Source organism: Ascidia mentula, chromosome 3 (genome assembly GCF_947561715.1).
Source record: "Ascidia mentula chromosome 3, kaAscMent1.1, whole genome shotgun sequence".
NCBI classification, from domain to species: Eukaryota; Metazoa; Chordata; class Ascidiacea; order Phlebobranchia; family Ascidiidae; genus Ascidia; species Ascidia mentula.
Window position 1 is genome coordinate 5,681,129 of NC_138568.1, and position 14,968 is coordinate 5,696,096.

The window sequence follows — 14,968 nt, forward strand, 5'->3', positions numbered from 1 at the left end:
TGTTAGTCATGAGGCAAAAGGTGTGTTGTTTATTGCTTCAGGCTGTGGTTCTTATTATATTCCAACCGCAAAGACTCGTTCAGGGATTGCCCACTAAAAGTGTATTTTTATCACATCTGCTGCAACGCAGTTTGTTCGCCTTTTGCTGTTTGTGAAAAGACTCAGTAAACACGTATATCCGAATTAGTTTTTCTTGTAACTAATTTATTTCAGACACAGGGGAAAACTACATACAATGCAGCAACCAAACGGTTACAATGTCATTTGAACGCGCATTCTTGCCACCTTCGAACAATAAAATACGAAAAAGTTCCCACAGAAAAAAGTGACTTCGACACGATCCACCGTTTTGCGGATTTCGACGCTGTCCGGCCTCTGCGAATGAAGTCACGTGACCTCTCGGCTCGCAACAATGTCCAGTTGTCGATGTCATGGGAAGGTGGCTTTCTATAGCTCAGCGCCCCACAGTTTAGCCGGTGCTCTGCGAGGGTTAGCGGCTTATATTTCTGGGCTTATAGCGCTTAAAACGTAACGCGAGACGACTTGAAACGCGCCGGATAAAATGCCGAACATTTCTAGGATCACAAGATCTGTGTCGTTGGGTTATTGCTCGACGATTCGAAACAAAAGATTAAACGTTTGCTAAACTCGTAGAATTAGGTTTACAAAACAAGCAACCGATCCCATAGTGCGGAAGTGAGAATCCAAACAAGTCCAAACTGCGCAGTTTTCAACTGGACTAAAATCACACGGAAAGGGGAACTGTGACGTCACGGAGATAATTGTCTCTTGGTTTTCACAGAGAGTTGTTACGAAATCAGTTGAGTGTGACTGTGGCCTCGAACTTCGGGTAACCTTGGGACCGTGGGGATTTTCACAGTTGTTGATGATTCCAGACCCCTTTTTGGGGACCATGGGACGATGACTTTCCATTTTACCGGTTGATAATTAATTGCTCCCCAAAACACCGCGTTCTGACTCACAACGCCGTTGTTACGTCACACTGGGCAGCGCGCGCCGTCCTGATAGCATCAAAGGTTTAAACCGGTAATCCGCATAGACAGCAAACTATTCGTCGAGCAAAATTTGGAGGCGTTGTAGGAACGTAAGCACTTTTCTCCAGCTGGGCGATGGATGGCGTAAGGATTAAGCGCAACTGCTTGCACTATGATGTAACAATCGAACTCCGTCGACGGGTCTGTTGTCTGCATAAGTGATACGCAAACGCTATTCTGAATCATGGCGGCCATCGTGGGTTTGGGGGGGAGCTTGGCGGGGTTGAACTTTTGTATGTCCAGGAAACCGCGCTGGGATGGGGTTTGCAGTTGAGCGTGAAAAAAAGAGTCGGTTTCGGGCGTGCGAAATAGATCAAATAGGTAAAGAACAAAGCTTCAATCGGCCGAACAATGAAATCGAATCTAAGCTCGCGCGCTATTCTGCGGTTGGCAAGGACCGAAAAAAATCGAGTAAATATTCGTTGTTTGTGCCGACGGAGCCGACAGGTTAATTTTTTTGCCGGCCCCCTATGAGTCTATTTGTAAAAGCTTAATAGCTGGGGGTAGGTTTATTTGCTGTCGTCTTAGTGCAAGCGTTTGGTGCTGACAATGCACAAGCGACTGGGCTTTAGATTTCAATTTCAGCTCCTTGATGAATTACATTTTGGAGCTGACGAAGGATTAGTGTGAAGAATGAGAATGCAAAGCGATGCGTAGGGCTTTTTACACTACGAAAGGTTATGGGCTGTGACCCATAATAAAGAATGTCATAACTCATTCAGTGCTATCTAATATGGGAGTTCAACTTTGGATCTGCATGATAATACGTTGAATCGTTTTGTGTAAATGTTGCAAGGGTTGTGTTTTGTTTGTCAGCTGCTAAGTTCATGACATTTGGTAAATTCATACTTGTGGTATCAGCAGTGCAAAAATTTGCAATACGTTTTGAGGTGCCCTGCAAACATTTAGTATTCCATACAATGGCCGAAAGATATCACCGTAAAAGGTTTTCCTAAACGCGAAACGCCCCCATTATTTGGCTTGTGCCGCGGCGTTCTTTGGGACTTCGTGACGTGTAAACCGTATTCGAAAACGCGTAATCCGCTTGTTCAAACAATCAGCTGATTAGTCAGTGAGTTATTTTTGCGTGGGGGCATTCAATGTTGGTCTGGGTGGGGTCCAGTCTGGGTCAAGTTGTCATAGGTAATCCGTGCTCGCTGGGGTTGACCTTCTTAGTTCAAAAATAATGGCTTCTAAATTGTGACGTTTTGAGGTAAATATTTGGACGCACGTTAGCGGAAATCTTCAAATGCATTCTATTGCGGTCTTACCTGTTTTTTGACCTTGTCGCGCTGGTTTTGACCTCGTCGTGGCTGAGAATGAATATTTTATTGCCAACGCTTGTCACATAAACAATGCCATCAAGCAGTAGTTACCCACAAAACGCCTATCAATGACCCAATGGGGACTGATCAGTTAGTTTAAAAAAAAATAGTAATTGAAGACAAATTAAAGTCCTTTTTCACATTAGCATTACAATTTTCCTCAAATCGACGCTGCGCATTTCAAATGGTTACCACAGTATTTTTGTGTGTTCGAATGGAACATGAAAACAAAAAAAATTTTGTGAACGTGCATTAAAACCCTGTTTTCAGTCAAACCACTCGTTAAAAACGAATAATCGGATTGACTTTCTGTTACGTAAACAATCCCCCATTATTGCCACGCCTCGCAATCGACAGGACTCGAGTCCCAACATTCTCTATTGTGTGCCCATTGTAGACGAATATTTCTGTTATTATTATCAGACAATGTGGTCTCACATTGGCTGTGGAGTGTGACTGCGATTGTGAGGCGAGAAAGACGATTGTGTTCTGATTGTAACGTCAGAATTCAGAGTGTGTCGCAACAGCTGCCCAGTGATGGAAGCGGGAGAAATTAATTAAAACTGCCGCAATGCACGAAATCTCCTGGCCAGGGGATCGCAGTGGTATAATCAAACCCGTATCGCTTCGCCGCGTCCGGGATAATACGGAAATGGCCCGCACTGTCGATTGTTACGTCACGGAGGAGTAAATTTGAAGGGAAATATGATGAGCCGGACGCATTAAGAGATCCAAGGTTGGATTTTTAGACGATTTAATAATCGCTAGTGCTAATCTGAAATCCTTTCTATTTAGGCCATTGTTGTGTCACAAACGGTTAAAAGGAAACCGAAGATTGTGCGTGGTGTTAATTAATCCGACCAAGACAAGCGTGACACAGATTTCTTTCCCTTAGGATGTTATAAGAAGTGTTGTAAACATGCTGTTTCAAACAACAAATATTTCACAAAACCTGATTTCAGTAAAAGTTAGTATTTTGTTTACATTTCTTGGCCAACTTGACCAGATGCCTGGAAAGGGGCACGTGCAACTGCTAATTAGCGTAACTCGCGTCCCGATTATGACGTCACAATTAGTGAGCAACATCTGCGAGTGATTACGATTTGACACTTCTCGAATTTGTCCATTGTCACGATAATTGTCTGCCAATAACACCACTACTGTAAAAACACAAGCTGATTCAGTAAAAACAAAAACTAAAAAACAGTTTAAATCCCGTTGTTGCGGGTTGTTAATCAGGTATGGAGGTTGGTAAACAACATCATAATGTTATCTATAAACATAGAGTGACACTCGGTCAGGAGTACAGGGTTCTCAGTTGGGTTTTGAAGTTGTTTCATTCGAGAAACCAGACGCAACAGCGTTACGTGTTGTTTTTACCCCAAAATCCGCCAATAACTCCGATTTTTCGCTTCACCACTCAAAGCGCATATCCAACGAAAATCCTCTCAACCGAAAACCGATTATTACGTATCAAAGAGCCGGTGCGCGCAGTGGGGGTTTGTGACGTCACGAATGAAATATTCGGCCGAAACGCATGGCTGGCTACTGCTTAGACAAGCTGAACAGTGCAAGAACCTCATTGCAGTTGCAGGCGATGGTTTAAACAGGCATGCGCAGCACTTTTTGCTCGTAAAACATGTCAAAGCAGGCGGGCGGTCGCCATTTCTGTTGACTTAAGAGGAAAAAGCAGGCCAGAGTGGGGGAGACCGTTTGAAGAAAAGGCGCTGTCAGTTGTAAAGCTGCTGTCTCAATGAGGCAAGGAACTGAGAAAAAGGGACGGGGCGCCTTTATTGGACAACAATCACGGCAGTGTGATGAAACAGAGAGACGAGTGAAGTGGATTGCTAGTCGTTGAATTGCTGAGGCTGCTGCTGTGAGGTCAGACCCGCTGAAGTGACTAGATGATTCCCTAAGTCAATAAAAATCCAGCGTGGAGGTTATAGAGAAATATAATGTGCGAATAGTTCAGTGGCTAAGTATACAAACCTCCAGTTTCTGGTGATTTAGCGCGTGGACAGTTGGAATTAATATCCCAGGACGTAAACTCTTCTCAGTTCAAATTTGGCAAATTTTAAATTACGAAATTCATCTGCATGCTGTCGCCAATAATGCGATAAATAAATTTTATACTTACTTGGTAGATTAGATACAAACAAATACGTACCAGGTTTAAATTCAGCTTAGTTGTGCGTTACTGTTCTGTAGTTATCACTTATTGTACGTTCGTTGCAAGTTCGATTAGAACAGCTTTACTCACAGTTTTTATGTAGGATATAGAGCACGGCGAAACATATGTTTTTAACCCCCAAAATAAAAATAACTGAGTCGAGCTAACGAAAAAGTGGGCCACTCAGTTTTTGTCGTAGGAAATTTCGACTAAATAAAACTATTGAGAAACAGTGGGTTAGATTTGAATATTGCCACACTAAACGATTCAAGTTTTTGAAAACGGAGATGGCTGTTCTCGTTTTAGTCGCTTAGGTTAGAAGCTCATTTATGACACTTCCAAAAAAGAATGATCACCTGACAATAATTACATGCCGGATATTGCATAAGATTTAATATTGGTTTGAGGCATTACTAGACCGAGGCGATTCGTTTACAAGAGTTGCGAGATAACGTTTTAACCAATAACTAATTAAGAAGGGCATCATATTCATATTCACTGAGGCATAAAATAAGGGCGTGCCGAGTCGATATATTTTATTGGTTTTTGACGATTATCGACCCAACAAACTTTTGCAAGCCGTTTTAGGAGTTGTTAAAATTATGAGGACAAACAAACCGCCGTGTTTACCTTTGTGCCACGTGAATCATTTTCTTTGATGATGTCACTGCTTGACGTAAAGTGTTAGCGAAATGGCCGCGACGCTTTTCCACATGTGAGGCTAAATGGACGTCTGATTTTGTCATGCAGATGGTATCTACAACTGTGTTGGCATAACGTCCAAGCTTGTTTTTCATGTTGACTAGTACTGTGTGCGCATGTCAAGGGAGTCGCGGCTGATAGGAAATTGAGAGAGAGTCTTGTCTGACTGTGTCTGGCAAGCAGCGAGTGCGGCAAGATTTTTGTATTGGAAAAATTACACTTGGGAGTAGATAGTTGCTTTGCTAAAAAGGCGCTCTAAGGCGACCACGCCTGTTGTTGTGTCAAGCTTACGGTGTTTGAGCGTGGCGGATGCGCGTTTGGCGTGAAAAATAACAAGCACCAAAGTCAGGGTTCGCTTTGATTTGGACGCAATGCGGTTTTGCGTTGTGTCGCACTTAAAATGTTCACACGCACAGTCAACTTATTTAAGTGATGCTTTTTATAAAACATTTGTTCAAAATCAAAGAGACTGGAAAACTGCGGAGACGATTTTTATGTTTGCATACAAATTTTGACATTATTTTAATGCCTGATATGGTTTAATAGTTTGATTGACAACAACTTAGATAGCTCACAAGACACAGAGTTTTGCTAAACTTAGTGGTTGTTGGATCGTACGAGAAGAAAAGATTTTCTAATTTTGTCATCGATTCAGTTGATCATTTCTTATTGTTGTTTACCCGCATTGAAAGTATTTAAAATGTATTTTTAGATACAATCTATTTTTACTATAAACAAACTTGTTGATGCATATCGCCTGGTTTGAGTTTATGTTTCGTTGTGTGTTAAAAACAGCAGTTAACGAAACTAATCAAACTGTATCTGCGGTATTTGCAGGATGCAGAGCACGCTGTTGGTCCGCTTAATGCTTATGGAATTTGTGTGTCAATTAAATGTCTTATTTTTGCAGATTTAATATTTATTAAAAATCAAACGAAAACTGGAACGCCGTCGCCATGTTGCGACCATACGCACTACTTCTCTTCACCCTCGCAGCCACCATTATGACGTCACAGTGTTGTCCGCGGGAGTGCAGATGCGATGTGAAGAGAAAGAAGGTTTACTGCCAGGAAAAGGGACTTACCACCCTGCCGCTTTGGATACCAACCGATACGAAAGTTCTTCTTCTGCAACGGAACCAGATTGGAAACAGTCCTGAACTTGAGACTGGACTAAGGAAACTCGTCAATCTTGAGAGACTCGACATGCACAATAACCAACTTACGTCATTTCCGGTCGGGCTACCCCCAACGCTAAACTACCTGTCGCTTAGCAACAACATGCTCAAGTATATTGGCAAAGACGCGCTTAAGGGTCTCAGCAATTTACAGCAATTAATCCTAGACGGCAACAACCTCACCAACGAGGGAATGTCCCAGGTCAAATTCGATGACGTCACGTCGCTCGGCGATCTCGTGCTGTCGTACAACGAGATGACGTCACTGCCTCCATCTTTACCGGAGAATCTAAAAAGTCTGCGAGTTGACAATAACAAACTAACAACCATCGACGCAAGGTCTTTTTCGGGAATTTCCCAGCTTACCACCCTCGACGCGAACTCCAACCAACTGGAAGTTGGAGGTCTGTTGGGAATCTCCAGTCTTTCAGAACTCCAGATGCTCGACTTGAGTCGCAACCGCCTGAGCAACATTCCCCCAAGCTTGCCAGAAAATATCACCCAGCTGTTTTTGTCCCACAATCGCATCCAGTACCTTTTCGCATCTTCCGGTGAGCTCTCTGGGGTTTCTCACGGTGATCTGCAGGGATTTCCAAGGATACGAAACCTCGACTTGTCGTCCAACCAGCTTCGCAGCGTGGAGACTGGCGCTTTTACCAACCTTCCTCCCACTACGTCGGTGCAGATCGATGAAAACCCATGGAGATGTGACTGCAACCTGGTTTACCTCAAGTCTTGGTTCACCAGAACCAACTCAGTGGGATCTAGTAGCAACGTCAGGTGTTCCACGCCCTACTCGTTCAGTGATGTTACACTGGCCAGTATCGATGCGGAGGCTTTAAGATGCACACGGGACTCTTTCGTTTTTACAATGCGTGACGTAAATGCGCATGACGTCACAATCGAATACCCAGCTTCGTCGGAGCCGCCCTACGTCACGTTTACTGTTATGTACGGCGACATGCTGTGCCAGAGTTGCGAGATCGAGGATTCGGATGGAACGCAGCTCTCTACTGCCGTCATGTGGGTGGCGGATTATACGATTTTGCCCATTTCAACTGGTGTCGCCAAAGTGCTGACGGGCTTGAGGCCGAGTACTCGGTACGCAGTGTGTATTGTGACATCCTACCAGCACCCAGATCGCATTGGCACCGAACAATGCACTAACGTGGTGACCAAAAACATCACTGTAACGACGCCGTCCCCTGTAGTTGTCACGGCTTCGATACCGGTTTGGGTTTACGCTGTAACAGGCGCTCTAGTGCTCCTTGTAGTGATCGCGTTGGCGTTAATAGTGGCTTGGAAAATCAAATCCAGAACACCGAAGACACGCAGCTACACACATCAGCCTATCCCAAAACACTTCCTTCCCAATTTTATGGTGACGCAAAACGACATGACGTCACAAAAGAGTGGGAGGACAGTGCAAGACGCTAACCGAGAGTTTGACGTCACGCTGATGGTTCGACAGGACCTTCCGCATCACCATAGCGACAGTTGCTACAGCGACAGTCACGACGAAACAACGTCGACCGTTCATACTGGAACCGGGACGATGACGTCACGAACCAGTCACCACATTTACGAACACCTAACGTCACCAAGTGACCAACTTTTACCAAGAGACGTCGTACAGCATATACCTGTAAGCGGCGCAACGACCATGATCGTTTGATGCGTTTTCAAGCACGTGTTCCCACAAGACAATGAGATTATTCGAATTCGCTTCGTTTGTGGGTATTTTTTTCGCGCCGTATATTGTTATTACTTTTTTGTTATTGTTTTGTGTTTCACTTGTTTTATTTTTCGCGTATTTTCTTCTGGCTGGTCCGGAGGGCGTGGTCTTCAATACACTCGCGCTTGTCGTATTATCTCCTTTCATGAACAAGCAATATGTAATAAAAACAGGAGACTCACAATGACAGTCAACAAGCAGATGGTTTGTGGCTGCTAAGAAACACCAATTGAGAAACAGTGCAAATGGTTATGGAAAATGTATTAGCAGAAAAAGAAAGTTTTGCACAGATTTGGGACATATGGTATTTGCAATTGCATAGTTTGATACTGCATTAAGATACTTGAAAATGACGCAATATTAAGTAGAATAAACAACACTGAAAAACACATTTAAACTCGGCGGCATTTGAATTACAAATTCATTCAATTTGCCCAGCAGGAATTCCAAAACTCAAAACCTTTATTTTAATTCCTTTCCTTGAGAAAGACAAAATAATCTCCTGTCCGTTTAGGACGAACGAAAAAGTGCACGTGACTGAATCCGATAGTTTTATCGCGATCCGGCGTCTCAAATACAGCAATATCGTGGCGTTCCGAAGCGAATCTCAACTCAACCAACTCTTTAATTTTGGGAATTCCCAACCAGGCCACAGACCAGATGGTGTAATTTGTTATGTCGTCTTCCAAGTTGTAGGGGAACATGTTTTCCACTATTGAGTAATCTGAAAAAACAAATAAATTTCAACGGCATCCATGTAACGATTAGGCAAAATTTTAAAAATAATGAACAAACAACCTTGGAGAGAAAGCTGTCATGGTTCAGTGTATTTCAGATATACAGCACTAAAAGCTTTCCTCAATTTCTCGACCAAATTTATGAACACTTGCTTACTGTCACATGACGTCATATTAGTGACGTACTTGACGGTCCATCCTTGCGATGCTTTCGTAGAGTAATTACACCGCAAAGTGAGGTGCTTGACGTAATCTTCCAAAGATACCCATTCCGACTGTTTTGCCAGTTTGTGTTTTTCGTAAGCGTAAGTAACTGCAATATTCCTATAAAACACACAAAGCGATACTATTAGAGATTTGCTGGTCCGAATCCGAATCCGAGTATTCGGTTTAATCGAATAGTACGGATTTTAAAGATTCGAAAAAAATCCGAATATATGCAACAAATACCCACAAACAATGAGTTTATTCTCGGTTAAACAGCGGTGATTGAAATCACGCATTGATATTGGGATTTGTTCACTGAAACTGGATTGCACGCACAAACAGTAGAGAATTTAAATTACTTATAAAGAAATAGTGTTTCGGAGACTGTTGGCATTGCACTCTATCAGCGACACCAATTTACTTTGATAATAAGTCAACGTTATGAAACTATTAGAAGTTTCAAATTGAAGTCAGCTGATTTATAAGCAATATTGAAAAATCGATGTCGCCTGCACGGGCATCCTCAGTTTCCGGAAATAGGAAATTGCGAGTAAATACATAAAGATATACAGGAAGTAAATAAATCAAAGAATAAAATAAAATAAACAAAATGAATAAAAATAAATCTGAAGTAAGAAGCAAAAAGTCCTAAACTGTTGCCTTCCCTATGCACTATACACTGCAATAGAAGGCGTTTTGACTTCAGTAGCGCCGAAGAAATGCACTTTTAAAAAAAATGAAAGTAATGTTAACTATATGCACTTAACCGCAATTGGCATATTGCTTGTAATATCTTTGTATAGTCGAGCCCTTTTACCTTTTGTTATGATTCATCTCCCGTTTCACGAGATCAGTTATGTTTTCCCAAGTGTGCTTCAACGGTGCATGATTTTTTCTTATTCTTTTAACCAAGACTCTGTCTTCCTGACTAGCGGCCGCTAGATAATTCGCGCACTCAACGTCGACGTCGACCTCCGGTGATGACGTCACAAAACTTGCAAACAGCAGACTCAGTTTGCAAAAAACAGCGCAGACCCAAATGCGCATAATGCCCTAATGTAAAACGTTAGATTGACAGTATTACTGTACTGGAGACATGTATTATGACTTACAGTTCCACTATGTCACACTGCAATGATAAATAAACCTCTTTATAGTTAAATGTGAGTATTTTGGTTTGGTTTGAAGGACAACACATAATACACATACCGCATTCCATAAAATTTCAGCAAATACACAAAGTTACAAATTGTTGGAAAGTGGCCAACGTATTTTGCGCCTTGAGACAGTTTCTGTTCCCCATAGTTGTCAGGGTATGTTAATTATCTGGCCTACGTAATATATTGTTGTCTTTGACTCCAAAGTGCGGATTTGCAGCACCTTGAAATCATAGCTCACACTGCAGCATTTGGATTATTATAGTCTAACCTTTTTAATGCGGCAACTCATTGGGTTATTTTTGCCATATGTTCCAGCATCCTTACTGACATATACCCAGCCTTGAGTTATGATGTTGCTTCATATTGCAAAGATAATCTCTTTTCAAACATATATTTCGTTGAATTCACATTGAATCCAAAAAAATTGAAACGTATGTTTTCAACAACAAATTGCTGACGATTTACCGTTTATTTTTTTCTTCGCAACGAACGGAACTTGTGGCCCTGTAAAGTGTTGCTGTAACGCTAGAAAAGTTGCCAGTTTACTGGCATCTAACAATTTGAACTCTGCAGACTAACCCCGCCACTAAACCGATGCAAGAATAGTCCACTGAAAAAAAAACAAGGCAACGCTGTGGATTCAGCTTAAAAATCGAGAAAAATGCCTGGTCCTGTAGCTTGGCATTTTTGCTGGTAATGTATACATTGGCTGACGAGTTTAACAATTTCCTGTGTAGCGACACAAGACGCGTCAGTCGTAACAAACATGTTGCAATGTTAGCAGTTCGTTAAATTACGTAAAGCCAACAGATGATTTCAAACCGAGACTTGGCGCGTTCATTTTATTCCCATACAAGGACGAAAGCTGTAAAGTGCAGTGGATATAAGTCATTGATCCTGCTATAGTTTGTTGCGTTTGAACTTCAAAGTTGGCATGTCGGAATATTCCAAATTCGGTTATGTTTCTGTTGGGTTGCACTTTTGGGGATGAGAAAGGTTGAAACCCTACGGTCATTTTCAAAAACTCTTCTCAAGAAAAAAAATTATTCTACTGTTTTCCTTGGACGAACAGGAGAAATGGTCCTGCTATTGGGGAATTTCAGGCCCTTTCAACGACCGGGTGATGTTATTCCTAATATCATTTTCCAAGTTGTTGGATGGTCACAAAAATATTTTGCGTTCAAACAATTCAAAAGGTAGCATGCTGCACTTTTTGAAATGAGGCATTTGGATTATGTGGCTTTGGGTATTAACAAGAAAAGCTCGCTGTTCTAGGCGAATATTTTTATGTTTTTTCGGTTTCTTGAAACGTGTAACTTTCCACTGAACGTAATCAGTTTGGTCACCGGTAAACAGACTCATATAACATCAAAGCAGATGAATCAAGCACGTTACAACATACAACGATCAGGCAAAAAGGTTGAAAGGGTTTCTAAAGAATACTGTTGCTTTATGTTAGTTCACAAACACTTATGCGTATTAGGTAAAGGTAATTCGGTCTACGTATTATCTATTTCAATTGTTTGATTGGGATGAGTTTAAATTATTTGAATAAAACCTATTTTTACGTCAAGACATAATCCAAATGCCTCATTACGTGGTTTCTTTCACAAAAACCAGGTAATCTCCTGTTCTTCTCGGGCGCACTAGAAAATGGACGTGAACCAAGCTGATCGTTTTATCGCGATCCGGAGTCGCAAATATCGCGATATCGTAACGATCGCTAGGGTAGAGCGTATCGATCAGTTTTTTAATTCGGAAAACTCCAAGCCACGTCACGGACCAGATGACGTAGTTCGTGATGTCGTCAGTCATCGTGTAGGGAAACATGTTCTCGACCACGCTAAAGCCTAAACACGAGAAAATAATAAGGCAACAAATCTTTATGTAAAGATTATCTTTGCAATGGTCAACATATAGGAAACAAAAACGAGTGGAAACGTGCATATTTGCCCACTACGGAAATAAACAATGCTTTTCTAAATCTCTGGTAAATAAGGCACATTGTCTGAATGCCGAATCAACATGTACTTACTTTTGCACGACGTCATGTTGTCGATATATTTTACCACCCTTCCTCGCAGTACTTTAGTGACGTAACTGCACTGTAGGGCGTGATGTTTTATAAAGTCTTCTTGCGTTGCCCATCCCAACAATACAGCCTGCTTGTGTTTTTGATATGCAAAAGTAGCTGCAATATTTCTGCGAAAAAAAACAAAATATGTGTTAGTGGTTATCCACACCAATGTATACTTTTCAAACCCACACTTGCTTATTGTTCCGGTTACACAAACAGCGACAAAAACAATGCGCATGGAAAAAAGTTGTTAACGTTAAAAGTTTATCAAAAACACATTTTGGGCACAATTGCCAACATTGCAGTTTTCCGGGCTAGACAGGCTGCACAAAACTATTTTGTAACCCAGTACAGACAAAAATGGAAATTCCCTTTTTTACGTTGTTTGTACTACTTTACATACGTTTCACCTTTTGTTGTGATTTAGTTGCCGTTTTACTACGTCAGTTATATTCTCCCACGTGTGCTTGTGGGGCGTGTAGTCCTTCCGTATCTTTCTCAGCAAATTTCTGTCTTCGCCGCTACTGGCTGCTTCAAAGTTGGCGCATTCTGTCTGGTCGTCGTAATTAATAAGAGCCGACTCCCCACCAGGTAAGATGGCTACAATGACAACTGAACAACTCACGAACGCCCGCCATAAATTCATTTTGTAAAATACAGAGCGATTTGAGAACCTAATAAACATTCAAGTACTTATTGGCTCCACTTTGCTTATCTTATGATTATTGTGACACGGGGCCTGACGGCACTATTGGCTGAGCTTTGCTTGGCCGTAGTGTTTCCACCTTGTTTTTTTCCGTAAGGTTGCACCTAGTTTGGTGCCCAACGGATGAGGGTGATTGTATAGTCACCACAAAGTGGAAGTCTTTGCTAGGCCGTTTGGTCAGCAAAGTCGTCTGAAAGTCACACCAGCTGCACTGATGAGACCTTTTTAGGTCGAAACCGTGGCCATCTGTCTGCAACTCACATAATTCAAGTACTTGAAGATACATGTTACGCTAGTTTTGCCCCTATACAACGTACATGTTTTAGTTTTACACATTATTCATTTGCTAAGCTTTTGTGATGATAAGCTCGTTGAGAACATGCTTCCGGGTAGTTGTGCAAAAGCTTACCAGCAATATTACGTTTAATAACCCGGAAAACCGTTTTGTCGCCACAGCTACATACACGATCGCTACAGCCAGCTGCAATAAAACCACACTTAAAAGTTGGTAACGCAGAGCACAGTTGCAGATGGAGTGTCCACATTTGAAGCATCGCACTTCGCACAATGTTGAAAACACTGTCACAAAACGTCGGGCGAACCCCCAACCTAAATCAACTGATTCCTGAACAAATGGAATATAATCTCAATAGGACGCAATGCAGGTCAAACTGGGGTGAGGCTATTACAGAAAACTACCACATAAGGAAAGAAAAAGCAGTAGGCCTACGCTATAATACGTGCAGAATAAAAATAGACCGGCGAACATCTCTTCTTGTGTAAAGGCAGATTCATTCGCTTACGAAAACCTGCACGCGAGACCAAGTGAAATTATTCAGCACATGACATTATTCGTTGGATTTCTATAAACTGCAGTTGTACCACTTTATGGTTCTTAAGGATTATGACGAGCACAATCACTTACACATGAAATAATCAAGCAACATGAGGCCTACAGCTTTGATTGTTGGGTGCTCGGCAATGTGAGCTGAAATAACCTTTCTAGTGTATTTCTCCAACTAATTGTACAGCTTTTTTTCTGCTACATGCTTGCTCCTGGTCGAGCCATATCTTACCTCACTAGCTTTGATCATACAACAAATTGCTAATATGCTTTCCACAAAAATAAACACAGCACCAGGCCTTATTTTAACAATTACATCTAGAAGCACATGATAGAAGCTCTTATCTCTCACAGCTTTTCTAAACGCCTTCACCAAGATAGTTTGCACAAAATTTCAAGTCTTGGCGCATGTATACTATTATTAGCTGCTCTTTTAGCGAAGGCTCAATACAATCCATCATTGGAAAATTAAGCACACCATGCAAAGCTGCACATCCTTTTCAAAAGCACTTTTCCACTTTTTCACCTCACGCTTGACTGCTTTTTAGAACCGCAATAGATTGCAAATCGCCTGTTGAGACAATTTCTAAACGCTGTACGTACGTATAACCTAGAGAAGCGTGACCGACTTTTGATGCTGCTGTGCTCATGTTGTTGCTCGTACATTAGCAGAATGCAACATATCCGGAGGCTACCAAGGTTACATGGGTTCATTTCATATGCTATAGTTACTACACCTTAAACATTTGTTGAAGAATGGCGTTTCTGCAAAGTTCGACGCAATATGTTCCGAAGACTTTCTCGACAACGGGATTTACCCCATTTTGCGGCGGTTGTTGTCCAACATTAACATGTATTCACCCATAATTTGTCCGAAAATTCAGATTTATGAGTAACCAAAGCAAATGGACCATGTCTTCTCAATTTATATGCATCATGCATTGTCATGCTTGCTTTCGTTGCGGAATATGCTACTGGTTTCATATTATTATTCGTCAAAAAATTATAGGTAAACCTAAAAATGCTGTAGGTTGTCCTTATCTTCGAATGGTTCCTGTTTGAGACAAACTCTG

General features: G+C 41.7%; 2 protein-coding genes across 2 annotated transcripts; one reads left to right on the forward strand and one right to left on the reverse strand.

Annotated features, from left to right (window-relative positions):
* The first annotated feature begins 6,158 nt into the window (after positions 1 to 6,158).
* On the forward strand, positions 6,159 to 8,297 carry LOC145894043 (leucine-rich repeat transmembrane protein FLRT1-like). Its single transcript, XM_082982483.1, has one exon. The coding sequence runs from the start codon at positions 6,209 to 6,211 to the stop codon at positions 8,102 to 8,104; it is 1,896 nt and encodes a 631-aa protein (XP_082838609.1). The 5' UTR covers positions 6,159 to 6,208; the 3' UTR covers positions 8,105 to 8,297.
* Positions 8,298 to 11,754: 3,457 nt separating this feature from the next.
* Positions 11,755 to 12,991, reverse strand: LOC145895443 (uncharacterized). The gene is made up of 3 exons (XM_082984252.1): positions 12,756 to 12,991; positions 12,304 to 12,470; positions 11,755 to 12,118 (listed from the first exon to the last, which is right to left on the reverse strand). Exons 1-3 carry the CDS (start codon positions 12,989 to 12,991, stop codon positions 11,862 to 11,864), a joined length of 660 nt encoding a protein of 219 aa, XP_082840378.1. The 3' UTR covers positions 11,755 to 11,861.
* Positions 12,992 to 14,968: the final 1,977 nt, after the last annotated feature.